We start from the raw sequence: 27,288 nt of genomic DNA on the forward strand, positions 1-27,288 counted from the left end.
GTCTGTGGGGCCTCTCATGCCTCCAACCGAGAGCGCCGCCCTCAGGCTTTCTGAGACTAGGCATGTCTCTGAGATCCGGAGCCGACGGTCCCCAAGACCTCCCCTTTAACTCTGGCCACTCAGGCCAAAAATGGTTGAAGGATCCCCTCTGCTGCACTAAGTGCAGCCGGGACATCGCTCCCATAAGGTTCGTGCGTGGGCCGCCGAGGAGGATGGTGGGGGTCAGTGCTGGTGGTTGGCAAGGCAGGAACTGCAAGAGCAGTTCCTCGGGTTGGTTTTACTCCGGGTGAGGGTAAAAAATGCCGGTCCAGGGATGCAGACCCTGAAGAATTAGAAGTCCTGGTGCTGCTGCCTTGACCAGCAGGTTCTCCTCAGCACCTGTGCTCCAACTTCGGGCCCTCATCACAAGGTGAGGGGCCAGATTTCAAGGTGAAAGAGATGGGACTTGGTCCAAATCTGCCATGAAATGGGCTAAAAATAGCTGGATATTCCTGGGAGGGGCTCAGATTCCTCCCAAAGGTCAGTCTGGATTGAATCTTTCACAGCCGCCATCCTACCTCCCCAGCCCCCAACAGGAAAAGGCAACAACTGTTTTCTATAGAAGTTTATTCCCAAAACAGAGCGCGGCTTCACGGAACAATTTACACAGACAGGAAAGGGGGCCGCTGGGCTGGAGGAGGGGAACCCCCAGAGAGGGGCATCTAGGAAACCTAGGCATAGCAAAGACACCCTCCCACCCCCAGCAGGCCACTCAACCCTTCAGGAGCTGGGGTCCTTCTGGGTAGGGAGAGCTTGGGTCCTGGCTGGTGGGATTTAGCTCCAGTCAGTGAAGTAGAATTTCTAATCTCCCAGGAAACTGCCTCCCAAGAGTATGCATGGGGTGATGGGTGAGGAGGTGTCTGCACAGACTACCCTGCAACCCTGCACAACCACTCCCCAGTGGTAAGAGGACATCTACTCTCAAGGTCTTCTGGTTTGCTGTTAAACAGGGGACTCAAGGCTGACCTTTGGCCTGGAAGAGCTGGGGGTTAGAAAACCCCAAGATGGCCAGGTCCAGGGTCCTCACAGGTGGGTCCTCCAAGTCCCTCTCCCACTTTCCCTACCTTTCACTTGTAAACAAAGGAAAAATAAATTCTCTACTGTAAACAAAGTGTAAAAGCTCAGTTTTGAATTGTAAACAAAGTAAAAACATTTTTTGAATCTGGACTTGTAAACAGTAACAAAATTTTAAAGTCTCCAGTTCTGGACAGCAGACAAAATAGCAAAAGTAAGAGTTTTGTGAACAGGGTCCTAACAGTCATTTTTCCCTTTTTAAGGGAATAAAGGAGGATTGGAATGGAGTCACTTCCTGCAGCCCAGGTGCCTAGGGCCACGGAGGATCCTGTAAACATAGGAGGCAGTGGCACCTACATTCTGAGTCTTGAATCCCCTTGTTTCTGCTCCCTTTGCTCACCTTCCCACCCTACCCTTCAGAATCAGTTCAAGCAGGGGGCAGTGTCAGGGAATCAAATGGCACCACAGACAATTTTGCTTGCCACAGGGGCAGGTGAATGACCCCTCCACCAACCCTCTGTAGGAATGTCTGACTAGAGGCCTGAGCCCCTCCCCGTGGGAGACAGGGAAGCCTTGCTCTGTAAACACGACATCAGCTGTTCCACCAGCACCCCACAGCATCAGTCCTAGGTCATAAGGCAGTAAGTGGCAGGGACTCCACATAATAAACACACACATCCACCAGGAGGGGCGGCATGAGTGAGCCCCCATGAGGAAGTCAGAGGACCTCTGTTTCCAAGACCAACCCCCAGCCCCAGAAATTTGGCCCTTGGGGCATTCAAGAAAAAGCAAAGAACAATTCTGTACTTTGAGCCCCTGATGATATTCAGATCAACCTGGGGGTGGAGTAAGGGGAGGAAGGCATGTGTCCCACCCATCTGACTCCACCCCAGGAAGAAGAGAGAGATGAGCATATGGTTTGCTAAGGACCCAAATGGGGCCAAATTGCATCTGTCTCCCTCTGTCCCCCTTCCCCTCCCAGCCCAGCTTCAAACCCCCCAGGAGACAGAAAAGCTGAAAAATAACATAAGCATCTCTCTGGTTACAAAGGTACAAAACGTATAAAAGTCTCCCTCCAGCCCCCACCCTGCACCTGTCACACGCATGCTCACAGATGCGCATGGAGCATCAGCCCTGTCACATCGGAGAGAGCTGGGGCACATGCCGCTGGGGAGCAGGAGGCTGCCTTGGGATCCACCCCCACTCCTGGAGTCTCTCCTGTTAGCCTAGATCCTCCGTCGCCCTCAGCTGTTCCTCATCCATGCCGTCGTCCCCTCAGGAGTGACCCTCACTTCTGGGAACTCTGGAGGCACATGAGGAAATCAGAGGTTGATGCCGAGAGGATTCCACGTCAGGCGGCCCTGGACTCCACATTTGGCCTGGCTGCTCCCCTCGCCTCCACCATTGCCCTTGCCTCTCAGCCCCCAGCCCCTTCATGCCCACTCCGGGGTTCTTAGAGTCCTCTATTCCACATCACTAGACTCGTCAGCAAGGCTCCTTGGCCATCCAGGTCTTTTCTCTAAGTGCTTCAAAAGTACCAACTGTACAGATGCTATGTTGAGCACTTGATAGACAATTGTCTCATCAATCTCCACATCTCAAAGAGTTTGTTACTACAGACCCCTTTACAGATGAGGAAACCGAGGCTCAGAAAGACCTGCCTCTGCCCAAGGTCACACGGCTCATGAGGTAAGACACAGAGCTCAAATTCAGACCGGTGGGACTCCACAGCCAGGACCCCTGCTCAGCCCCTAGTTGCCTTCCTACACAGCCAGACCCCAAAGCTACACTGCAGGGGGGCCCAGGCAGTGGGTTAGCTCCCTCTGGTCCCCACCCCCCAGCAGCCCTCAGTGCCCAGGCCCAGGACCCTCAAACCCCTGTTCCTTCCTCCTTTCTTTGTGCTCTCTCTGCCCTGGGTCCTGCTCAGTTCTGTTGGTTCCCTGCCCCACCCCCAGGGGCCCCTTCCTCTCCAAGCCATCTCTTACCCCACAAAACCCCAGAGCCTGACTCAGCTGTTTTTCCTCCTTGAAACTCAACTCTCCTCTTGGGTTACAAGATCTGGCAGCTCCTGGTTCCTCCCCACTCCCACCAGTCCCTCTCGGACTTGTGTGTATCCAGCTACTTTCTGGGTCTGTCTGCCATCCCCTTTTCCACAGATGCCCCTGAGATGAACCAGGTCCCAATTCAGTTCCTGTGAGCCCCACCCCAAAGTGTCCACAGACAGGAGGAACTCAATATTGACTGAATACATCGATGAATGAATGATTTATCCTCAACAAAGTAAGCTCTTCAGCCTGGTATATCCTGGCACCACTTCCAGCCTCTCCTTGTCTTATACGATCCCTTAAGCAAAGCCTCCCAAGCAAGGCCTCCTGCTCTCCCCCACTGCCCCTTGCATATTCCAGGTCGCCTCCCACTTCTAGGCCTCAGCTCCTGCCCTCCCCTCCACTTGCTCAACCCGTTGGAAGGTATCTATCTCTCCTTAGCCTGGGAGATGCTGGGAAGGGTGGCTGGCCACAGTCACACAGCCGGCAAGTCCCTGCTAGTCACATCCCCATTTCCTGCCAGATTCCTGTCCTCAACCTATGGCCCTCTGGCTGTGCTGAGCCTAGGGTAGCCCACAACTGTCTGCAAACCCTCATCCCCTTCTGTGGCAGAACACAGAGCAGGGTACCCAGGAGGCTGCCCTAAGTTGAAGAGGGTGCGAGCAGGTGGCTGCTTACTCTGAGTCGGGTGACAGCTCTGAGATGCTGTGAGACGTGGCAGAGCGTGGCGTGGAAGGCCCAAGCACAGAGGCTGTGGCAGAAGGCGTGGCAGTGGTCTGAGGGCCTGAGGGCGTGCTTGAAGACTGCATGGAGGAGAGGGCCGAGGAGTTGAAAGAGGCGAGGATGGAGGAGAGAATGTCCAACTGCTCTGTGGAGGGGCCGTGGCTGGGGCCACTGACTGGGTCCTCCCTAGCTCTGAGCAGCTGTGGGGGTGGCCCAAGGGCTTCTCGTGAGGGGTGCCGGCTAGGCGCCTGGTCCAGCCGCTCCCGGGAGTTCGAGCTCTTAGACAGAGGGTCCAGCGGCCGAGATGGCAAGAGGGGATCCCTTGAGAGTTGTCGCTGGGGAGATAGGGGCAGAGGTGGGGGTTGTGGGTCAAGGTCCCGGATGCGGCGGGGCGGGGGCAGTGTGTTCAGCCACTCTCGAGGCGCCCCTAAGTCCAGCGCGTCCCGTGACCCGAAGCGGCCAGCCATGGTCCCAGGGTAGTCCCGAGGTGGCTGCCTCCGCGGCAGAGTGCTGCCCCGATCTCTGGGCTCCAGTCGGCCCGGTGCAGCATCCATGCGTTCCTGGGACCCTGGCCGGCTCAGGGGCCGTAGAACGGGGGCGGGGGCCTCCTCTAGTCGCTCACGGCTCAGTTGCCGCCGGAGGAGCAGGTCCAGCTGTTCTCTAGAAGAATAGCGGCTGGCTGGCTGTGAAAGGCTGCCTGTGCCCCCTCCCACATAGATGCGACCATAAGAGGCAGCTGGCACAGCACGGTGGCCCAAGGTGGCTGCACGGCACCAGGACAGCTCAGGGGCACCTCGGGTCTGTGGCACCAGTGGGTATTGCAACCGGTTCTTCAGGATGCCTACGGGAGCAACAAAATGGGGGTCAGGGTGTATGTGGGAGGGGGAGGGCAGGCCGGAATTCCTGAGTCTAGGGGGGCAGCAGCCCTTGGGATCCTTGTCACACAGGGTTGGGAGCAGGAACCCCTTGGGAAGCAGCAGAGGCAACCCTGGTGGTCCTGGGCAGCAGGACAGGGGTGAAAGTGGAGAGGCAATAATCTTCCAGTTGTGGTCCTGAGGAGGCAGGTCCCATGGTGCAGGGGATGGGGCAAATTCCTTGAGGTCAGAAGAGGGGCAGCCCTCACGTCTTGACAATGCAGTCCTGGCTGAAAGACGCAGGAACACCCTGGGTTGGGCAGGAGCAGTCCCCAGGGTCCCTGTGATGCAAGGGTGAGGGCAAAAACCTCTTCTTGGGGTTCCCATAAAGCAGGGTAGGGGCCAGAAACCTTCCAGATCAGAGCAGGGGCAGCAGCTCCTAGGGTCTCTGAAAAACAGACGGGCTGGGGCAGGAGTGGCCCCCTGTGGTGCTGGCCAGGGTAGAGGGGGACAGAGAGTTCCCAAGTCAGGACAGGAACAGTCCCTGAGGACCACGAAGCAGGCTAGAGAAGCAGAAGCTCCCCAGGATGAGGAACTGTAATCCATTGGCTCAGGGCATGAGCAGCCCCCAGGGGTCCTGTAGTGCAGGCCAGGGGTCAGGAACTGTACCTTTCCTCTGGCGCTGGGCCCGGCCCGGAGAGATCTCATCCCCACTGGTTAGGGCCGGGTCTGGCTGGTTGTTGTTGGCTGCATCCTTGCTGGTGTCCAGCCCCAGGCGCCTTTCAGAGCCCCAAGTCTGCAGAGCACAGGGGGCTGCCTCGCACTCCCCCAGGGCTGGCCAGTAGGACAGGAGGTCATTGCCATCCACATCTGTGGAGCCAGGGCAGGTTACAGGAGCTTCTGGGTTGACCCCAGTGGCTCAAGACCCCTGACCCTAATGAGCCTTGAAACCCTGGCTGTTGTCATTGAGCAGAGGTGGGAAAAGGAGGGTATCTCCTCAGAGATCAATGGATGGGGGTGACTGGTCAGCCCCTTCCCCTTAATTGGAGCTGGACAAAGACTACAAGTGAGGGAATCTGATGGCGGACAGGTCAGGAAGACCAGGCTGAACCCCAACTGCAGGAAAGATGGGGAGCTAGAGGGATAACAAATGGGGCATCCCTTGATCACCCAAGGGGTCAGAGGGTGCCTGGCACCTTTGGGGTGGGTGAGGAGCCTCTCACTCTGGGCTGCCCGGTGGAGTGGCCGTTGGAAGCGCCCCCGTGTCCGGCCATTGTCCTCGCTTTCTGAAGACGGAATGGAAAGACTCCTCTCCTCCTCCAAGGACAGGTCACTGTCGGAGTCGGAGTCTGCACCTGGAGTTGGGAAAGTTGGGACTTTCAGAGGTAAGGGACTTGGAGATAAGGGAACTTGGAGTTGAGGGTGTTAAGGTGGGTACAGCAAGGGGGTTGGGGTTAGGGACGGGAACCTGGGCAGTGCTTGCAGTGGAGGTAGAAGCACAAGGGCTGGGACTTATCAGAGGAAAGGATGGATCAGGAGTGAATTGGGAGAACCAGGGCTGGAGAGGTAGGTGGCTCCTGAGGCAGGGACCTCAGGGAGATGGTCCCACCCCAGTCAGCCACTGCTCCCAGTATGGGGCAGAAGAAGAGGGGATGGGGAGAGATCCTCTGCCTCCCTCCTCCCTGCCCCAGGCCCCAACTCCACCGGCATCTCGATGGAACATGGCCACGTCCAGGTCAGTGGGGCCAGCGTGAGCCTGGAGGCTATGGTCAGTGTGGTCAGCGGCTGAGCCATGTCGAACCAGGACATTGTCCCTGGAAATGCAGGAGCGCCCCACAATGAAAGAGGGTTGTAATGGGGTACCTTGCAGGCTGGAGTGTCTGAGTGCACAGCCAGCTGCCAGTGGAATGGCATCCCTGGGCATGTGGTGGGAAGCATTTAGGGCAGAGGCAGCAGCAGGGCCCCAGATGGCCAAGATGGCTGGAGCCACCTGCCCTAGGACCTGGTCACACCAAGCCCTGGTAAGGTGGGGCTGGACTAAGCTGAGTGTGCCCCTCATAAGGAGGCCCTTCCTCTTACCTGAGGTAGCTGCGGCCCCGCTGGCTGTCCTGGTCCTGGGTCCTGCCAGAGCGGGCGCTGCTCACAGAGGAGACGGTGGAGGCCCCCAGCGTGATGCGGATGAGGCCACTCTCCTCAAAGAGAGCCGTGTTGTTGTAGGCCCCAGGTCCCTGGGGATGGTGGAGATAGAATGTGAGCCAACCCTGAAGCAGCCTCAAACCCTGGCTTCTCAGGGCCCCCATCCCGACTCACCGTCCCAGGTGCTGGCCTTGCCTCCTCGGGCACTGCCTTCCTGCCCAGACAGGCTGGTGTCCAGGCAGCCCGAGCGTCTGCATTCAGGACACAGAAGAGCAGCAGCACTGCCAGGCCCTGTGGGTCAGCGAGGGTCAAAGCAGGGTTAGCAGGGGTCAATCAGGGACCAGTATAAGTCACTGTGAGTCAGCAATGGGGGTCAGTCACTGCAGGCTAGTGTGGGTCAGTAAGGACCCCAAGCAGCACTCAGTAAGGGAGTCCGGGAAGGCCAGCAGGGGAGAGGCAGGAACAGCAGTGGTGGCTACAGTGGGTAAGGTCATGTGGATCAGCAAGATGCCAGAAGCCTCGCTATTGGTGAAGGTTAATCCAGAATCAGCACTCAGTCTGGGGTCAGTGTCTAGTTTTGAGTCAGCTCCAGACCTGGGGGCAGCAGCTAGGGCCAGCGTCTGGTCTGGGGTAGCACCCAGCCTGGCAACAGTTATTCAGTAAGAGTCAGCTCTAGGCCTGGGGGCAGCATCTGCCTAGGGATGGCCCCAGCCTGCTGAAGGCCCACCTGGTTCTGGGGCGAGGGAGGGGCACCAGAGTCACCTGGAGGCCGCAGAGTCCGGCGTGGAGGTAGTGGAAGGCCAGGATGCTGTGGTTGACTGCCAGGAGCCCAAAGAGCCAGGAGGCGCTGACCAGCAGAAGCAGCAGGAAGGAACTGCGAAGGGTCCTGCTGTGGGGACATGGGAGGACACAGGAGGACATGCAAGGCTCACATAGGGCTTATGCAGGGAACATGGGAGGACACGCAGGGGCCACACACAGGATGTGAAAAAAAGGAACTCACATGGGAACATGGAGGTCTCTGGAGGACACTGGGGGAGATGGGAGGTCCCACAGAGAAGCAGGAGAGCACTCAAAGAGCCATGAGGACATGGGGGGAAACACAGGAGTGTGAGGGCCATGAGGGAGAGCATGGAAGACAGGTGGGAACACACAGGGCAGGGGGCAAAGTGAGCCACCCAGGCCATAGGAGACTCTGGGGGGACCCAGAGGACAAGGAGAGACAGCAGGGCGGAAGCACACATGGGGTGACAGTATAGCGAGGGTGCCAGAGAGGGACCACAGGTCAGGGCAGGTGTGACTTCATTCCTTCATCCAGAACTTGGAGCCCAGCCTGCACCAGGGATGAGCTGGGGGGCCCAGACCCCACCCAGGAAGGATCCGCCATCCTGAGAACCCCCTTCCCCCAGCCAGACAACTCACAGTGCAGAGGTCTTCTTGGCCTCCCTCTGCCCTGTGGAGCAGGATGTGCGGGCAGCGAGGAGAAACATGGTCCCGTTCATCTGGACCCACAGCCAGACATATGGGGCCGGGCAGGGCAGAGAGAGAGAGAGAGAGGCAATGAGAGACACAGAGACTAAGAGTCACAGAGGGAGGCAGAACCAGTGAGAAATTCACACATATACACACATACCAAAGGAGCTTAGAATCACAGAAAAAGTCAGAAATTGAGAACCAGAGAGCGACTAAGACAGAGACAGAGAGAAAGAGAGATGCAGAGACAGAGGCAGGGGCAGGAGCTGAGTCTCTGACCCCGTGCCCCCATCTCCATGCCAGTTGAATGGGGGTAGTCACTGTGACCAGAGGACAGAAATGGAGGCTGAGCCCAAGAAGCCTGCCGACCCTGCAGACCTGGCCACCCTCAGCTGACTCCACTGCACCTGCCGCAGGCCTCCCTCCTCCCCTCCATGAGGTTCACAGAGTGGAAACCAAGTCCAGGGCACTCACCACTATGACTAGGACAACAGGGCCAGCAAAGCTCCAGATGAGGGGCTCGTGGACTGAGACCCAGCAGAAGTCAGGGTTTCCATAGCCCTCAGGGTCCAGGCCCACAGCAAGGCCTTGGGAAGAGAAGGGGAAGAACTGAGGGGGTGTGTTCCAGAGCTGCTGGTGGGCCCACGTATGGGAGAAGGCAGGGTGAGGGCGGAACAGCCCCCCTACAAGTAGATGGCTTGGGGGTTTGAGGTTGAGGGTCACGATCAGGATTGGGGACAGGGTCTGGGGTCAGGCCATGTGATGGATGGAAGTTGGAGGCCACAACCCTGAACGGGCGAGTGGGACTCACCCAGCAGCACAGCAGGGACGCCCCAGCCCAGGGCATGGTAGAAGCGCATGGCACCGCGGTCCACATTGCGTGACTCAACCTGCATGCGGTAGAGGTGCAGCCCCTGCACGAGGAGCCAGGCAAAGGTGCTGAGGAAGAAGTAGTGCAGGAGGATGGCGACTGCAGTGCACACCAGCTGAGGGCAGGGTGGGGGGGTGTCAGGACCTCTCCTGCCTCACCCACCTCTGACCCTACCCCAGGCATCTGCTTCCTACCTCTGACCCCTAAACCACAATATCTTATCCCGGCTTCCTGCTGCAAAGCCTGGCCCCAACCTGAGCATCCCTAACCTCTGACCCTGAGTTTTGGCCCAGCCCTCCTGGGCCAGTAGGGTCATTGCGATACAAGTTCCCTGGCCCTGATCCTGCACCTGGTTGTGAGTCCTGTGAATCCCCAGCAGGAAGAGGAGCTCTGCCACCCCCAGGGCGGCTGCCACATTGGCATGGATCCCACGCACATTGGATTTGAGGCTGCGCAGGCTCAGCAGGATGGCTGCAGTCAGCACCAGTGCAGCCACAGACACTGCCACGACCACATGGGTGAACACAGCCAGCAGCTCCAGGTCGCCCTCCAGCCTCTGCAGAGACAGGGATGGTTAATGGGCTATTGGGCAGAATCCCCCCATCCCTTTCACCCCCCCACTTCCTCGGAACACTGAACACAGCCGCACCTCACGGGGGGAGGCATCCATGAGGACTCCAAAGGTCCCTGTCCGGCTGCAGCGACACCGTGCGTGGGACCCGTTCCTGTGCACCAGCTCGCAGTCCCGTGCTGTCCACACACCATGCTGCTCCGCCCTGCAGCCACAGGGGCAGTTAGACGTGACAGTGACCCACTCTCAGGCAAGGGTTTGTGAGAGATCATGGGAAGGGCTGAGGGTGCCTGGAGTTGGGGTGCAACATTCCTCACAGTCTGAGTTGCACAATAGCACTAGTGGGGGCCCCAGGGGCAGGCTGAGACTTCTAGTTGGCCTCCCAAGGGCTAACAGGGAACCAAGGGTTTCCAGAATGGGGGTCCTCACAGGCCAGGTGGGTCCCACTGCACGCAGATTGCCTTGCTCCGATTCGCCGTCTGCAGCAGGCGGAACTCCAGGCTGATGGGGGACTCCAGGACTCCCCTTAGGAAGTTGCGTCCATGGAACACAGCCACGCTGACCACCGGGGAGTTCATGACAGGGTTCTGGGGAAGCCTGGGGAGACACCCATCTGGCCTTGCATACTGCAGACCTCCCCATGCTCAGCCTGCCTGCCTCACCCCATCTTCATGCCACTCGCCATTGCCGACCCAGGGTCTGGGATGTCCCCAGAGCGGACGCTGTTTCTAAGAATCCCTCCAGCCTCTGCTGGGCTGCTGAGGGGCTGAGCAGCTCCAGGGGACCTGCGACTGTGCCTCTGACTGCCCTCCCTCCTGCCCCCATCTGACCGCCATCAGTCAGCCTGTCCTTGTCTGTCTCTGTCAGCCCTTTGGCCTGTCTGTACCTGGCTCAAGGATCCCTCCTGTGTTTGTGGCTGTGTGTCTGTCAGCCTGCGGCTCTGCTACTCTGCACAACTCCAGAGGATTCACAGGGAACCCGGCAAGGACGGGGCTCGCAGAGGAGCTTCTCTGTGTGTTGCGAACCTACGCATCTACCCACCAAAAAAGGGGCTGCCGGGCTGAGAAGGTCACAGGAAGCTCAGGGGTGAGGGGCCTGAGTACCTGGCACCTCTGCGCTCTGCCTGGAACTGGGCAGGGAGCAGTCCCCCCAAGGTGCGGTAAACAAGGAGAATGACAATGGAGATCCCAGGCTCTGGCTCCGGAGGGGCTGGTGGGGGGATCACACTGGAGGTGGTGGAGTTTTCTGTGCTGCTGCTTGTGGGCAGGACTGCCAGGAGAGGAGGAGGAACTTCTGTCAGTGACCTCTGACCCAAAGCACCCACCAACCCAGCTCTGAACCCAATCAAGCATGAGGGTCTCTTCCCTGCAGGAGCAGAATTCGGGAGTGGGGATAGCAGGAACCCAGAAAGGAATAGTCAAGGCCTAGGAGGGGTCATCTGTGATGAGGGAGAGGGTCTGACAAAGTGAGGGTGTGGTGAGGTGGAGGGTGGAGGGGAGATGTGGGAGGGTCTGACACTGGGGAGGCCTGGAAAGGGGAAAATTGGTTGGAGGGGACAGAGACAGGACCTGGCCTAGGGGTTCCCCCAGGGGTTCTCACCTTCAGATGGGGATGGCCATGGGGACTGGGAAGGCAGCAGCACATGGGTGTGAGGATCCCAGGCATCTTGGCCCCGAAAGAGGTTGCTATGGTATCGGGGGTAGCGACGGGCCCCCTGGGGAGAACTGGGGTGCTCCATGCGGTCAATGCTGAGCACTACCCGGGAGAAAGAAAGGGGAGGCCCATCACGGACCTCTTCCCGGTGCCAAGGGTTCTACTCTCTCTTACTTGCATCCCGCACCCAAGTCCCACAATCCATTTTCCTTGCTACCAGCTCAGAGCCTGTCCCTACAAAATGCCGAGGGTGATGGCAGAGTCTCCTGCCATTAACATTGGCATCGATAGCCATAGCCCCTCAGACCTTCAGGTTCCTGCCCTGCCCTGCCCCGCCCTAGCCCACTCACAACGCACTGATATTAGGCGTCACCAGCCCCATGGGATTCAGGTATGTGAGTTCCATATTCCTTGCGAGCGTGGCTGCATACTCCTCCAGGTGCCTCACCAGCCCTGCGCTGCCTGGGGAGCCCCCAGGGGCCCGCTGCCCCAGCGCCGCCCACAAGTCCCCTGTCTCTGGAGCAAGCAGTGCAGAGCCGGCCCACAGCAGATTCTGGGAGGACGGAGATAGAGTGGGCTCAGCCAGGTGGTCAGGATGTATGAAGGGACAGGGCAGGCATGAGAGGTCTGGACAGGTGCTCAGAGGGGCCCCAACAGGAAAGGGGGTGGGACTGGAGAGGACAAGGACAGAGGGAGAGCCCAGGACCTTCACTTCCCAAGAGAGCAGCAGGGGCCTGATCTGAGGATCCAGGGGCAGGAGGCTGGGAGCTGGGGGGGCCAAGGCCAGGGCACTGAGAACAAAGGGCACAGCCCCACCTCATTGAAGTGGGCATCCTGTGTGGCTGTCAGCCCGAAGCCCTGCTGATGGCTCTCGAAGGCCAGCAAGTGGGCCAGCAGGCGGGCAGTGACTCGGACATCTTGGCTAAAATAGTGGTCAGTGTGGCCAGTCACCTCCCGTAGCCGCTGAGCCAGTTTCTTGGCCTCCACGGTATCCAGTGCCGTCTTGTTCAGCTCTAGGCCATCCAGCTGCCAGGACGAGAAGGAGTTGGTTGCTCTGTGGTCCCTTAGGCCTTCCTCCAAAGCCTCACAGGGAGAAAGGCTTGCCAGATTAAAGGGCAACCAGGAAAGGCTCAGGAGGTCAAGGGCTAGGGTGTGGTATCTGAGGCCCACCACAGGCCTCAGATGTTCCTCACCAAGGAACATCTTAGGCACAGGGAAAGTTCTGGGCAGTCTCACCAGCAGACTGAGCTCTCGAAAGGCAGGGGAGGTACAGTTGAAGAGGTCAGGCTCCAGCCAACCCTGGGCCTCATCACACAGCCGCACAGCAGCACCTGGGGGCAGGCAACCCCTGGTCAGGCCTGGGGCCTGAATACCTTTGCTGAGGAGATAACCACAGCATTCTCTCCTATCCCTGGGGATCCTTGAGGCAGAAGTCAGAGGCAGGAGCAACTATAGCTGCATCCCTGGAGGTAGCAGCAAGCCCAGGTAGGCCCCAGCTGCTTGGCAGGCAATTTCTGAGAAGGCTATAGACCATTCTCAACTGGCAACCACACAAAGCACAAGGGTGGGGTTGCATACACTCACCTATGTGGCCCAGGACAGGCTCATGGATGTGCCAATTCTGCACAAACACACAGACACATACCGATGCTCGCCAATTACACACACAGATGCATAGACCAGACCAGCACACAGACACATGATGCCCTCGCACACACACCGACATGCTAACACAGACCAGGGCTTCCAGGAACATCCGTGACCAAAGTCAGGTGGGGGGATTCTCACACAAGTTTCAACTGCCCCAGTGGTGACTTTGCTGTCCTTTCTCTCCCTTGTCTCTGGGGTTGGGATGGAGGTTGAATGAGAATTGACTTAGATCTTAAAAGAGTGTGTAGCTACCAACGAGAAAGCCTAACTTAAACACCGAATCCCCTCCCCTCAACAGGCTCACAGACACGTGCACAGGCACAGAGACACACACATGAGCATGCGTACACAGACAATCTCTGTCCAGCCACTGCAGAGACCTCAAGCAGCAGAGAGTGTTCTGAGGGGACCTCAGGCAGTGGGGAGGGGCCCCCAAGCAGCAGGAAGGAGCTGTAGGGTCCTCAGACTGAGGAGGGATCTTCTGTGACCTCAGGCAGTGGGGAAAGTCCTATGGGGACCCCAGGAACTGAGGAGTCTCTGAGGACCTCAGGCATCAGGGAAGGGCCCCTGGGGTACTCAGATAGCCAGAAGGGGCCTGCAGGGACTTTAGGCAGCAGGGAGGGGTCTGCAGGGACCTCAGGCAGCAGGAGGGGTCTGCAAAAGCTCTGGCAGTGGGAGGGGGCAGCGCACCTGAGCAAACACGTACCCCTTACCTGCACCCCGCAATCCTGCCCAGAAGCCAAGAGAAACAGACGGAGGCTCAATGAGGGTATAGGAAGGGGCCCAGAGCCCCTAGTCGGTAGTGAGGGGCTCACGGGGGTGGAGGGTTAAAAAAAAAGTGAGGGGCTCAAATGGACTCCCACCCAACTTCCACCTCTTTGCAGGAACAAAGCCACCCAACTCAGGAAAAGAGATGGCTCTGGTAGTCAGAGGACAGGCCCACCCCCACCCTCAGTGATGTCCCTGCCCCCCACATACTCACCCAGGGCTCCCCGAGGACAGGGCACTGTGGCCAAGACACCAAACTTTGTCTGGGGCCACCACACACCAGATCGCAGGGACTTGGGGCAGGCATCATAGAGCACTAGAGAGAGAAGAGGTGCTGAGCCAGGCAGTCAGGGTCCAAGGCAGCAACAGCCATGCCCACTGCCCCTCCACCACCCACCCCAAGGCCCACTGCCCAACACTTCTGCTGGCTTCTCAGAAGCTGACCTGTCAGATTCTGTGACAGGTCAGCAAAGTAACTGGGGCAAAGGTAGGGTTCCCTGGATATAAGTGGTCTCCCTCAGGAGAAGCTTCCAGAGTCCCCAAGGATCCAAGTGTGCCACTGATATGTGATGGTGGCACACTGGAACCAGCCCTCTATGGGTGGAGCCTGCTCACCCCGGCAGCCACTGGCTGTCACCTCTGCGAAGGGACTGTCACAGCTGTTGCACTGGCGGCCAAGGGCTCCTGGGCGACAGGGGCACTGCCCGCTGTGGGGTGCACATGAGCGCGAGGTGGAGCCCACAGGGTAGCAGTCACATGGGAGGCAAGAGTCACTGCCCCGCGGCCGGTAGTGGAACTCCTGTTTGAGGATGGGCCAGGGGCCTGAAGTCAGAAGTCAGGGCTTAGGGAATGATGGAATCAAGGGCAAAGGGTCAAAAGCACAGTGCTCATGGGCCAGAGGACACCTGGGCCATGCGTGAAGGCAAGGGAGGGGTCATAGGTAAAGGATGAGAGACAGCAGCTAGGTCACAGGACACAGGTAAGAGGTTAGGGCCCAAGTCAGGTGGTGGAGGTCAGCAAGCTGGACAGGAATTGCAGATCGTGTCCACGGAAGGGTTAAGAGGTCAGGGGCCAGGCGCACCTTGCAGTGACACTGCCCATTTGTCTTGTTGCAGTTGGGATCAAAGCCCTTGTGAACATCACAGTTGCAGGGGCCACAGGTTGGGCTCCCCCACCAGCCCCGAGGGCACTGCTGGTCCATCCTGGGGGTACATAGCCAGGTGAGATGCCTCCATGGCATCCCAGTGACCCTCCCTGTCCCTGCCAGGCCTTCCCATCGCCTCACCCCCAGCATCTTACCTGTACTCACAGTGGTGCCCGAAATAGCCACCCACACAGTCACAGGTGTAGCCATGGGGGTCTCCTGGGAGGTGCCGGCATGACCCCTGGTTCTGACAGGGGTTCAGGAGGCAGGCGTCCACACAGCTTGCACCGTAGTAACCTGCAGATTGGGTCAGAAAGCTCAGGACCCAGGTGGCAGAGAATGGAAGGAAGCAGGCACCTGTCCCAAGTCCCTGCCTCCTTCAGGTTCTCCAGTCTTCATCATGAGCTCCTAACTCCTGCCCAGATCACTCTTCCCCCAACCCTCTCAAGGCCTACCTGGCCGGCAGGTGCAAGAAAAGGTCTGCCAGAGGTCCAGGCAGTCAGCGTGGGGTGGGCAGGGCCCAGAGGCACAGGCGTTGGTCACGACACAGCCAGGCTCCACATTCACTCGGTGGCTGGGGGGTAGCAGGGCCGGGGAGCCAGAGGGTGTGGAGCCAAGCCACACCCCCTGTGGACACACAGCCAGCAAGGGGTGAGGCCATGTTAAGGCACCTCAGCCTCAAGTACTGCAGAGCCAGCCACCCGGTCTGATGACCCCTGACGTGCAGTCTTCCTGAGACCCCCGAAAACCCAGGCCTCAAAACTATCCCCAATTCAGTCCCCCTATGGAACCCTATGTGCTGTTTCTGACACAGATTCCTAATGGCCCTTGATAATCCAAGCTAGACTCCCACCTCCAATGCCACAGAAAGGCTTGACCTAGCTCTCGGCTCTGGATCATCCACCCCCTCGCGTCAACCCCCACTTGAATGCTGCCTCTCAGGTCCCAAGGAGACCCTGACTTCTGACCTCTAACCCTAATGCCCCACATCACATTCCCATGCTGACCCCCACCTGGATGCAGCCGACCAGACCCTTAGGAGCCTCCTCTGCACTGCCAGGGGGCAGGCCTCCCACGTGGAGCTGCTTTACCTTCAGGCCCTGCAGCTCGCTCCCCACCGCCATGGTGTCCTGAAGGAAGGGGGAGTCAACACTGGAAGGAAGCAGGGGCCTGAGGAACCCCTGCCATAGCCCAGAGTCAGTCTTGGCCTTCTAGCCCTTCTAGGCTGGCCCCTCCCACCGGGGCCCAGAGCAGACCTTAATATTGCTTGATTTTGACTGGGGGTGGGTAGAGATTGGGGCAGAGACTAGAAGGGGCTTTTAGGAATCAGGCAAAGTGCTGGCTACAGAGGTTCCCCAAGACCAGGCCCCAAATCTGGCACAAGGAGGACCTGAGAGCAGACCAACCTGGCTGGTGGGGTGGGCTCAGTGCAAGGATATATGGAGAGAGAGCATCAGACTCAGTGCAGTGGAAGGAACTGAGAGGAGCCGGACTAGAGGGTGGGGTCAAATAAGGCAGATCTGGTTGGAAGGCTGAGAACAGACTACCCCGGGGTCAGAGATCAGACCTGGAAGAGGCTAAAGTCCAGAGAGACCATGAGGACATGGTGGCCCCGCTGGCCACCTGGTTCCTCCTGCAGCTCCAGCCGCAGATCGTGCCACCGGCCATCACTGACAGTCACCTGGTCCAGGAGGAGATGGGACGCACGGCCTGCGCCCCTGGTTACTGTCACAGACAGTAACCCCCGATCTAGCTGTGGACAGAGATGCATAGCCCTGTGGTTAGAGCCCCAAGTGGGCTGGGACTTGGAGGTGAGATCAGAGGACTCAGAGGTCAGGAATATCAGCAGTCAGGACAGTGAGGTCAAGGTTATACCTGGCACACAGGACACTGTGCCAGGGGACACTATGTTGCTGATATGGGATCAGGGGCCAGAGGATTGGACCAGGTGTTGTGGATGAGTTGGTGCAGCTAGCACAAGAGAGCTACATTGGAGCCCTGCACCTGCAGAGGATATAATGATGGGAAAGAGAATCAAGGGCTAGGGTCCAGAGCAGGGTCAAATGTGGTTGGGACACCTGGCAGAAAAGTATGCTGTGTGACCAGCCTGTGCACACAAGAATATCGGTGGCGGCGTGAGAGACAGAGTTGAGGGTATAGGGAGGGTGAGCAAGGTGGACACACCTGGCAAAGGAGAGTGCTGTGTGGCCCAGCCTGCACTTGCATCAGGACCCCCTGTGTCGCCCGTGTCCGAAATGCCAGCCCCAGGTACCATGGCACAGACACAGCCATGTCACTTCCAAAGTTCCAGCTCAGTGTGCCATTGCCACGGAAATGGTGGGGATGGGCCATGGCTGAGTGGACAAGAGAAACAGGGTTACAGGCCCTGATCCAGGAACAGATCTGACCCTGCAGGCCCCTCCTGCCCCATGCTGCCTACTCACTGAGCCGACAGTCTTTGCCACCAAAGCCCACAGGGCAGTCGCAGCTGAAGCCACCCCAGCGCTCTGAGCAGAAGCCACTGTTCTTGCAGGGGCCTGAGTCACAGAAGTGTAGCTTGGCTTGGCAGCCTGGGAGATGAAGGCACATGGAGGACGTGAGAACAAGGGTTAGGGAGCACAAGTGCTGGACAGAACTTTAGTGTCCAGAGGAGCTGAAAAAGGCCAAGATCTCACCCCCATGTTCTCTCTGGGATTGGTAAGTCAGGCCTTAAAGGCTGGGCTGTTGCATGGTGCTTGCCACTAAAGGAGACTGGGTTGAAGTCAGGTGTGGAGTCACCCCATGTAGTCCTCCACTCCCTCCCAATGATGGGGACCAGGGCCATGGGCTGGGCTGGTGGAAGCTTCAGGCCTACCTGCCATGGTGCCATTATTTGCAACAAAAGCCGCCATGTCCACTCGGCGGCCATCAATGTGCAGGTCCCGCATACAGCCGATGAAGTCCTTATGGGACACAGGGAAGTTCTCGGGGAGATTGGGGACACCCCCCAGAAGCAGGGGGCCTGTCAGGTCCAGGGACCTGGGGATCAGAGGTCTGGGTCATTGGTGGAATGGGCCCAGAATAAAGTTGTTTCTGGGGGAGGGGCACAGGAAGTAGGGGGCAGGACCCAGAGAGTAGAGTGATTGAAGGAGGAAAATAAGGCCAAGCTGGGGAAAGAGTTAGGGTCCGACATCAGTTGGGGAGCAAAGGAGAGCTCATAACAGACCAATGTTCTGGGGAAAGGTAGGTGAACGGGGGTTGAGGGCTATGATGAAAGAGTGAGGCATCTGGCTGGCGGGGAAAGGGATGGAGAAGTGAAGAGTCTGGGGGAGACTGGACATGAGACAAAGGGACTCGGAGGGGATGTGGGGCATTAGTGAGACTGGGGTGGGGAGGTGGAGGCTTTTGAGGACTGCCTGGGGACTGTGTCTGCCAAGAGGAAGTCTGGGGTGGAATACAGGATTGGGGGCTAGGGTGAGTAGGCTTTCAGGTGTTTGAGAAGAGAGGGAAATCTTGGTGGTTTAGGGGAAGGATGGGGGAGTTTGGCAGGATGGGATGAGGAATGGGATGTGAAGGGTTGGAGTGGGCTTTGGCAGGCAGACAAGGGGACCAAGGGGCAGGGGCCTCACTTCTTGGAGCTTGTTTGCACACCAGCAGCTGCGCATGAGTAGTTGCCAATCTCAGCACCAAACTGCAGAGCCACAGCCACATCGCAATCATCCACGCTCAGCACAGCCACCTTGTCCTTGGAGGGGCCCTGCACACCCCCTAGGGCATCTGTCCGGGGCTAAAGACCCAGGCACACCAGTCAACGGTGCCCCTAGTAACCCCTGAGGAGCAGAAGTCAGCATCCCAACTCCCCTCATACCCAATGCCAGGGATGGTGCCCACCTTGTTGTAGTATCTCAGATGCACTGTATGCCATTGTCCGTCACTCAGGCCTCCTGGAACTGTGGGGCTGACCACCGTGTTGGATTCACCTGGAGGGGAGACGCATGCAGAATCATTAGGAGCAGCGGAGTCGCTCCATCCCACCCCAGTCATATAAGCACAGCCACTCCCAGGGCCACCCTGGATGCATCAGATCAGTCCCCCCACTAGTGACCACAGTGGTTGGCCCAGAGTGCCTTTGAACAGACAGAAGAAACACAGACTTCTTGGACGGATGGACCTTCGGACAGGGAATGGCCAAGGAGCTAAGGAGCTAGGTTTTCACTGTTCATTTGGCATCGAGTGTGTGCTCAGGTGCACAGTGAGGCAAACCCGAGGCGACTTGGGGCTTGTGTCCTCCAGCACACATGCACCCACTCGCAGTCACATCCAGGGCACCTACCCGTGGAATATGTGAGCTGCACTTGGCCAGCCACGAGCTCCAGGGCCAGGAAGTCGTGCTTCTCGTTCAGGCGCCCGTTGTAGAAGAGTAGCCCGCTCTGCTGCACCGTCGCGAACCTGGGCGGGCGGGGGTTGAGGGGATGGGGGCGTCAGGAGCAGGTTACCACTTGACACCCTCCATCGCCGCGAGGAGAAGGGGCTGGGGCGAAACGAACAGAGCGAGTGCAGCGAGGTCAGGAGACCCCGGAGGAGGGGGGCGGGGAGCGTCAGGGGACGGGCGGTGTCCCGTGGGAACGTCAGGACATGGCAGTCAGGAATTTAAATCAGGGTGAGTAGGTGGGGGCGGCGTGGAGGCGCTCAGACACGGGGCGGGCACCTACGAGAGGGACAGCGTGAGGTGGAAGCGCTGCCGCAGGCCGCGGAACATGACGAACGAACTGGGCGGGAAGGAGCGCGCCGCCACCTCACAGCGCGGACCCTCGAAGGCGCCGCCTGCCGGGCACTGGCATCGGAAGCCGCCGTTGGGCGCGTCGGTGCAGGTGCCCCCGTTGCGGCAGACGCCCGGCACGCAGCGGCCGGCCTCGGTGTCCAGCTCGCAGTCCTCTCCTGGGGGCCAAGCCGGGGTCAGAGGCGGTCACGCCTATGCCCGTCCCTGCTGGAGTCGGCCGAGCCCCTCCAAAGACCGCACGCCACCAGGTCGGGTGCCAAGACCCCCAAAAAATCGCGCTCCGTGGACACGCCCCTTCCGTCTGGCCCCGCCCAGCGCCCCGCCCCTTCCCCAGCCTCCTCAGTGCCTTCGCGGAGGCCAGGGGCCTCAGATGTGACGCCCAGTACTCACTCGCATTGCAGTCCCGCCCCCAGCCTTGGCCCGCGCTCCCCCGGGCTCTGGCCCGGAGCGCAGCTCACCGGTGAAGCGCGGGCGGCAGACGCACGTGTAGCCTCCCTCGCGCCGCGCGCAGGCTCCGCCGTTGCGACATGGGTTGGAGTAGCAGAGGTCGAGCTCGGTCTCGCAAAAGTCTCCCGTGAATCCAGGCGGGCAGCGGCAGCGCAGGCCGGCGATGGGCTGGATGGGTCGGAAGAGCGTGGAGGCCGAGGCCAAGAAGGGCGCGGACGAGTCAAAGCGGAGCACGGACACGCATTTCATGTAGTTCTCACAGGGCTCGCGCAGGCACACGTTGTCGTCGAAGGGCAGTACGTCGAGCAGGGAGCGGGCTGCCAGCGCCGCGCGGCGCACGTACAACTGCTCCTGCAGCTCCTCCGAGCTGAACCAGGGCCCGGCAGTGCCCGCTCCGGCCCCACGTGGAGCCAGCGCCGAGAAACTCACATTGAGTACGGTGCCCCCTACGTCTGTGTCGTTCTGGATGTTGAAGATGAAGACGTCCTCGGCGGGCGTAGCAAGCACCGCAGCCACGCCTTCGAGGAAGTGGCCCAGCAGCGGTGACAGGAAGCGCTCCTGCCACATGTTCTCAAGGCGCACGGTCAGGCTGTTGGCCAGCAACTCCTCCGTGATGATGACCACGCGCAGCACACACTGGGCCGTCACGCTGTGCAGGCCATCTGCAGGTGGGGGAAGGGGCAGCGGTCAGCCTGGGGCCAGCGGCCGCCCCTCCCTAGGACACAAGAGGGCTGGGGCCAGTGATAGCCCAAGCTCCCAGGACCTCTAAGTCAGCAGGCTGACCCCACCAGGACACAAGGAGGTCTGGGGCTAGTGACCACCAGCTCCTTCAGCATCAAGGTGTCAAAAAGCCGCTGCTTCCTCCCCCAACCCCCAATACAAAGAGGGATCTGGGCCAGGGATCAACCAACCCACACAGTGGCCATGGGTTAGCAAGTCACTCCCCCAACAGCACTCAAGTACCCTAAGTACTCAGTAACCCACACTTCCCCAAGTTATCATGGTCAGCAGGCCACCCCAACTTGGGACACAAAGAGGAGCTAGGGCCATTAGACACCTTCCCAGCCACCTTCCTCTTCTCCCTTCCCCCAGCGTAGCAGAGCAAGCAAAACATCCCCTCCAAAAAACGAGAGTTGCAGATCAGGAATCACCTATCTCCAATTTTTGATCAGCAAATTGCTCTTCTATGGCACTAGAAAGGGCTCTGGCCCAGTGAACACTCAATGCCATCCCCCAGAACCCTGGGTTATCAAGCTCCAGGAGAGTCTTGAACACCAACACACACACACACACACACACACACACACACACCCCAGCATTCTTCAGTTAGCAGCCTGCTTGCCACTCCAGACCTGGGTCCTGTGGTTTCAGTGACCACCCCAGAAAGGAAGGTGAGGTGCTTATCTGCCTTGTTCATCTTGTCCCCAGACCCTAGCACATACTGGGTAGTCAATGAGGATAGACTGTTGAGTGAATTGAGGGATAAATGAAGGTTGTGCCTTCTCAGGAAGTGCCAGGAGTCCCTGCTCCAGAACTGAGAAATGAGCACCAGTAAAGCCTGTTTCCCAACCCCTGCAGCCTCCAGTAGGCAGGACTTCAAGAGCCTCTCCCACCTGCACTCTCCTATTAGGGAGGGGTTTGTGAAAGACTGGAGCAGATGGGGCAGGAAAGAGGCAGGTGGACCTCTGGACATTTTCCCAAAGGTCAGGGTCTCAGCCCCTATGGACCCACTCTCCACCTGATGCTTCCATAGTAAGCTGCTGTTCCTGACCACTAAATTATTGGTTATTTCCTGCACAGATGGGGCAAGTGTCCGACTGGACCCAAAGAAATCCTTCGTCTAAACATGGGCCTAATGTGGACTTACTGGCCCATAATGGCTTTGCCTGGGACCTCCAGAGGATTACCCCAGGACCTCTGACCTTTTGTCAGCAGGGGAGCTATCCCTAGGTAGCAGACAGTTCTTTACAGGCTTATGGGGTCTGCTAGATGCCTTGGAATCTTTGGAATTCTGTGGAGATTATCCAGGAACCTAAGCAGAATCCTCATGAGGTCTATGGAAGATCTTGTAGGGTACAGGAACCCTTCACTTAAGGGGTTCTTGGAAGGTTTGGAAATCCCTCTTTGGCTTGAGGTGCCCCATGGAGTTCGTGAGGCCAAACAGGTTGGGATCACTGGGTCACTTGCCTGCCCCATGCCCCTCACCTGTGACAGTCACCAACATAGAGGCCACCAGTGGGCGGTTATTGTCTAGCTTTCGGCTGAGTCTCAGCTCTCCACTGCTCTGGTTGACCACCAGCAGCTGCAGCTCATTGCCACGCTCAAAGGAGTAGAAGAGGTGGTCGGAGACATCAGGGTCATAAGCTGGGATGCGCCCAATAATGCCCGATGGGAAGGTGTCTGAGCGGTTGGATACATAGTTGTTGAAGAGGATCTGGAAGTTGTTGAGCACAGGGCTGTTGTCATTCTGGTCAACCAGGCGAACATGCACAGTGGCCCGGCTGACCAGAGGAGCAGATGTGGCCTGCACCACAATCACATATTCCTGGCGAGCCTCATAGTCTAGGTCAATGAGTGCCGTCAGTTCTCCAGAGAAGATGTCCATTTGGAACAGCTCAGGGATGTTCCCCTCCACAATCTGGTACATTATATGGGCATTGGGGCCTTCATCGGGGTCCACTGCGGTGATCTGGGCCACCACTGAGCCCACAATGCTGTTTTCTTTCACCCGCACCTCAAACTCCTCAGCTGGGAAGACAGGAGCATTGTCGTTCACATCCTGCACCGTTACCTGGATACTGACTGGAGTCCGGAGTGGGGGCACACCTCGGTCCACTGCATAGGCAGTCAACTCATACACTGGCACTGCCTCCCGGTCCAGCCGCCTCACTGTACGGACAATGCCAGAGGTGGGCTCAATGGTAAAATCCCCATCCCCATCTTCCCCATTCTGGAAAGTGTACTGGACCCGGCCATTGGCATGAGCATCCCGGTCAGTGGCTGAGATCTGCAGGACACTGGTGAAAGGTGGGGCATCCTCAGAGACCAACCCTGTGTAGTGGGAGGCCACAAATTGTGGAGCATTGTCATTCACATCATTGACCATCACCTCCACATAAGTAGTATCTGCCTTCTGTGGGATGCCATTGTCCCGAGCTGTGATAGCTAGGGTGTAGGTCACCTGGTCCTCATAGTCTAACGGGGCCTGTAGTGTAATGGCCCCTGAGTCTGCATCAATGCGGAACTGGGGCAGGTTGTCTTCCAGGAGATAGGTGATACGAGCGTTCTCACCCACGTCATCATCAGAGGCACTGATGACCACTATGGTGCTACCCACTGGCCGATCTTCATTCACATTCACTGAGTAGTGGGCACTTTGAAAGACTGGCCGATGAGTGTTGGCATCTGTGATGTTGATGTGCACATAGCAATGATCATGAAGGGCACGGTCAGATGCAGTTAGTACCAGCTTGAAGTAGCGTTCCTGCTTGTAGTCCAGTGGCAGAGCCAGTGTCACTAGACCCACACCCCCCTGGGTGCTGATGGCAAAGCGATTCCGGGTGTTGCCGCCTGTGATCTGGTAGCTGATGGCACTATTGGCATCACGGTCTACAGCAGTCACGCTGACCACACTGGTGCCCACAGCTGCATCCTCATTCAGTCGAAGGTGGTACTCCTTCATTGTGAACTCAGGCCGATTGTCATTAACATCCAGCACAGTCACTGTGACACTGGCTGAGGCAGAGAGTGGGGGTGAGCCATGGTCTCGAGCCTCCACACCAAAGAAGTAGTGTTCCACAGACTCACGGTCCAGGGGACCACTCACAGAGACCCAGCCAGTGGCACTGTTTATCACGAAGGGAGTATCAGGCGCCACACCAGTTAGGGAGTACTCCAATCTGGCATTCTCCCCATGGTCTGCATCAACTGCCTGAATGTGAATGACTGAGTGGCCCAAGGGAGCATTTTCCAAGACAGAGACTTGGAAGGGTGTGCTGACGAAAATAGGAATGTGGTCATTAATGTCCATCACCTGGATGTTGGCCAGGCCCGTGTTGTTGGACAGCGGTGGCCGGCCAGCATCCTGCGCCCGGATGCGCAAGGCATACTCTCTCTCTGCCTCGAAGTCCAGAGGCGCCACCACCTGGATCTCGCCAGTGAGGCTGTCGATGGCAAAGTGGCCACGGCTATTGCCACTGATGATGTTGTAGTGCACCAATCCGTTGGCGTCCTTGTCTCGGTCAGTGGCCGTGACGCGCAGCACCACCGTGTGGGGGCGCACATCCTCGCGCACCTGCGCCACGTAGCGCTTCTCGCTGAATTGGGGAGCATTGTCATTTTCGTCCAGCACAGTTATGTGTACGCGCACAGTGGCCGAGCGCGGCCCGGGCTCCTGGCCCTGGTCGCTGGCTTCCACCACCAGCTCGTAGCTTTCCATGTGCTCTCGGTCCACTCGGCCGCTGGTGCTGATGAGGCCGGAGCGTGGATCAATCTCGAAGGCAGCAGCAGCTGCGTTGCGCGCAGCTGGCGGCCCCACGAAGCGGTAGCGCAGGTTGGCGTTGGGGGGCGCGTCGCCATCCGTGGCACGCAACTGCAGGATAGGGTAGCCCTCCTCCACATTCTCGCGAAGCGTCTCCCGGTACTGCGCTTGCTCAAAAACCGGCGAGTGGTCGTTGCGGTCGGCTACCGTCACGGCCACCATCGTGGTGGCCGAGAGGCGCGGCGAGCCGTGGTCCTGCGCGGTCACACGCAGGTAGTGACGTTCCATGCTCTCGCGGTCCAGAGCTGCCGCCGTACGGATGAGGCCGCTCTGCGGGTCGATGCTGAACAGCTCCAGCGAGCGGCTGTTCATGAGCGCCGCCAGCGAGTAGACTAGGCGTCCGGCCTCGCCGGCGTCCGGGTCCTGCGCAACCACACGTAGCACGGCGGTGCCTGCGGCCTCGTTCTCCGGCACCAGCGTCTGGTAGTTGTACTGCGGAAACTGCGGGTGGCGGTTTGCGGCGCGACGGAAGCGTGCCGGGTTCGCCGAGGTTATCTTCCCGGCTTCAGGACCGGCTGGGAGTCCCGGGGGGCGCGGCCCGGGGCGCTGCGGGAGGAAGCGGCGGCGGAAGAGACCCCGGGAGCGCATGCGCTCGGGCGCCGGCTCGGGAGCTGTCCGAGACTCGCGGAGTGCTGAACCTGATGTAGGAGCTGTCCTCGCCGTGCGCAGTGCTGAATCCAGCTCGGGGCCAGATCCCGAGGCTCCTGGAAGACAGTTCCGCCGAGGAGCTGTCCTTTCTCCTCCGGATGTCGTGGGTCTCTCGTCCTGACCCTTGCTCCCTGTTGCCCACGATTCCCCACAGCAGCGCGCGGTGCTCACTCTTTTGCGGGCGCCTGTCCCAGCGTTTCGCTGGGAGGACACCGGCTTGGGACCATGGTGTCGAATCAAAAAGTCTGAAGGGAGGGGGGAGCTGTTCCCCGAGCCCGGGACCCCTGAGGACAGAGCCCCTGGCGACAGACTACCTCTTTGCAAAGATCCTGTCCGCCCGCAAGAGGAAACCTCTGGGCGCCAGTATACCATAGACCCTGGTCCCTGTCCGGTCTCTCGTTCGCGGCTGCCCAATTGCTGGACGCCGTGTTCAATCCCCAGCTCCTCGTTCGGCTGCTCAGGGGGCCCTCGACTGTTCCGGGTGCTTTGCCTTCTCCCTCGGAGCCCCACGAAGACAGGCTCCCTGACCCTCAGGCCAGGCCCCCCATCCTCCCGGACCCCGGGAGACTCGGGACAAAGAGCTAAGGCTCCGCCACGGATCTGCGCCCCTGGCCCCGTAGTGGCAGCTAACCCCGGGTCCCAGCCCTGGTGCCCACCGCCCCCCAGCTCCTCCTGGCTAAGGGGGAACAAAGAGAGGAGGAGAAGGAGCAGGAGTATGGGGGTCGACCGTCCCCCGAGACCCCAACACGGCCGTCGCCTCGCCATCATCCCCCGCCTCCCTGCACGGCCTCCACCGCCCCCCGCCCCGGTCCGGGCCTTGGGCCGGCCCCGCCGCTCGAGCCCCCTCCCGGGCCCCTGCTGCCGCCCTGGGCCCCCGCCCCTCCGCCTGTCTCTCCGCGCCGCCGCCGCCGCCCTCTGGGCACCATCTACTCCGTGGCCGGAGCCCCTCCGGCGTGCGACCCCGGCTTTTTCTGCCCCCACCACAGCATCCCCGACGCTGCTGCCGCCTCCCGCCTCTCCAACATGGCTCCCGGCCGTCCCGATGGTTCGCTCCACCTCCGCCCCAGCGCCCCAAACCCGGTGGTACAACCCATCGCGCATGGCAGCTCTGAGGACCGAAGCTGTTGCCGCCATCTTTATTAAGGACGTGAACGCTGCTCATGGTGCTGAACAGAGCGCCGAGGTGCACCGCCGTTGGGTCCGCCCTCCCCGCTTTCGGCCGCCGCCCTCACCCACCTCCCTCTTTCTTGGGCGCTGTCCCAGCTCAGTCTCCCAGCCTTTTTTCTCCTCCCAGATCTCTCGTCCTCCTTCCTGACCACTAGTTCGGAACGGTGTCCCGGATTTTGGTCTGAAATTTTGGTGCCCATGAACGTTCTCACGGCTCTGGGAGGGGGTATCATGTGAAATCCTGGGGTAGGGGGGACGATGGCTGGACAGGGGTCTGGGGTGCCAGCAGCCCGAACAATAGCTTTAACGATTCAATCAGCTAGTTTTATGAAACATGTCGCGACCACCTGCTTGTTTGGAGCACCCCTGGCGGAGCAGGGACTGGAGATGACCCTCCCAAGGCGGGAGCAAAGGCCAAATTCTTCCCGCCTTGCCAGTTCTCAGCAGTCTCCCGAGCTCAGGGCCCCTCCACTGGAGGCTGCACCCCCTCCCAGGCTGCGGATCCCGAGTGCTCCGGGATGCCACGTGGAGCCCGGCGTTGCCCCATGGCTGCGGTCCCAGCTTCCTCGGATCCCCGCCCCTCGTCTGCCACGACCGCATCCTTTAACCCCTTGAAGGGACTGACACAGAAGCTCAGTCCTCCCCCCACCCTCGGTGCATTCCAGCTCTCCCTGAGCAACTCCTGGCACGCGGCGGTCTCGCCAGGCCAATGGGTGGACCTGGCGCAACAGACGTCACGAGAGGAGCGGAGGCTAGGGGTGAACGCGGAGCACTCCAATCAGAGAG

At 59.3% G+C, this 27,288-nt stretch overlaps 1 protein-coding gene across 1 annotated transcript; it reads right to left on the bottom strand.

The window, feature by feature from the left end:
- Positions 1 to 589: 589 nt before the first annotated feature.
- On the bottom strand, positions 590 to 26,103 carry CELSR3 (cadherin EGF LAG seven-pass G-type receptor 3). Its single transcript, XM_012467667.2, has 35 exons — positions 22,353 to 26,103; positions 20,159 to 20,809; positions 19,633 to 19,858; positions 19,254 to 19,369; positions 18,812 to 18,900; positions 18,550 to 18,707; positions 17,796 to 17,959; positions 17,386 to 17,511; positions 17,126 to 17,295; positions 16,509 to 16,694; positions 15,955 to 16,071; positions 15,397 to 15,568; positions 15,097 to 15,238; positions 14,879 to 14,999; positions 14,413 to 14,596; positions 14,012 to 14,113; positions 12,616 to 12,710; positions 12,196 to 12,405; positions 11,737 to 11,932; positions 11,326 to 11,481; positions 10,830 to 10,995; positions 10,156 to 10,323; positions 9,805 to 9,931; positions 9,505 to 9,711; positions 9,096 to 9,270; positions 8,759 to 8,871; positions 8,234 to 8,313; positions 7,574 to 7,697; positions 6,986 to 7,102; positions 6,755 to 6,903; positions 6,380 to 6,489; positions 5,872 to 6,030; positions 5,345 to 5,545; positions 3,777 to 4,662; positions 590 to 2,356 (listed from the first exon to the last, which is right to left on the bottom strand). Exons 1-35 carry the CDS (start codon positions 26,101 to 26,103, stop codon positions 2,329 to 2,331), a joined length of 9,942 nt encoding a protein of 3,313 aa, XP_012323090.2. The 3' UTR covers positions 590 to 2,328.
- Between the last annotated feature and the right edge of the window lie 1,185 nt (positions 26,104 to 27,288).

Source organism: Aotus nancymaae, unplaced genomic scaffold (assembly GCF_030222135.1).
Source record: "Aotus nancymaae isolate 86718 unplaced genomic scaffold, 86718_ANA_hifiasm-v0.15.2.pri h1tg000067l, whole genome shotgun sequence".
Lineage (NCBI taxonomy): Eukaryota > Metazoa > Chordata > Mammalia > Primates > Aotidae > Aotus > Aotus nancymaae.

What these genes read in the sequence shown, in the direction of transcription:
- CELSR3 (XM_012467667.2), bottom strand. Translation starts at nt 26,103, where the DNA reads ATGATGGCGAGGCGACGGCCGTGTTGGGGTCTCGGGGGACGGTCGACC. An exon ending in GTCTGGTCGGCTGCATCCAG is followed by an intron (nt 15,569 to 15,954) that starts GTGGGGGTCAGC and finishes GTGTGTCCACAG; the next exon opens with GGGGTGTGGCTTGGCTCCAC. An exon ending in GCAGAGCGCAGAGGTGCCAG is followed by an intron (nt 10,324 to 10,829) that starts GTACTCAGGCCC and finishes GTGTCTCCCCAG; the next exon opens with GCTTCCCCAGAACCCTGTCA.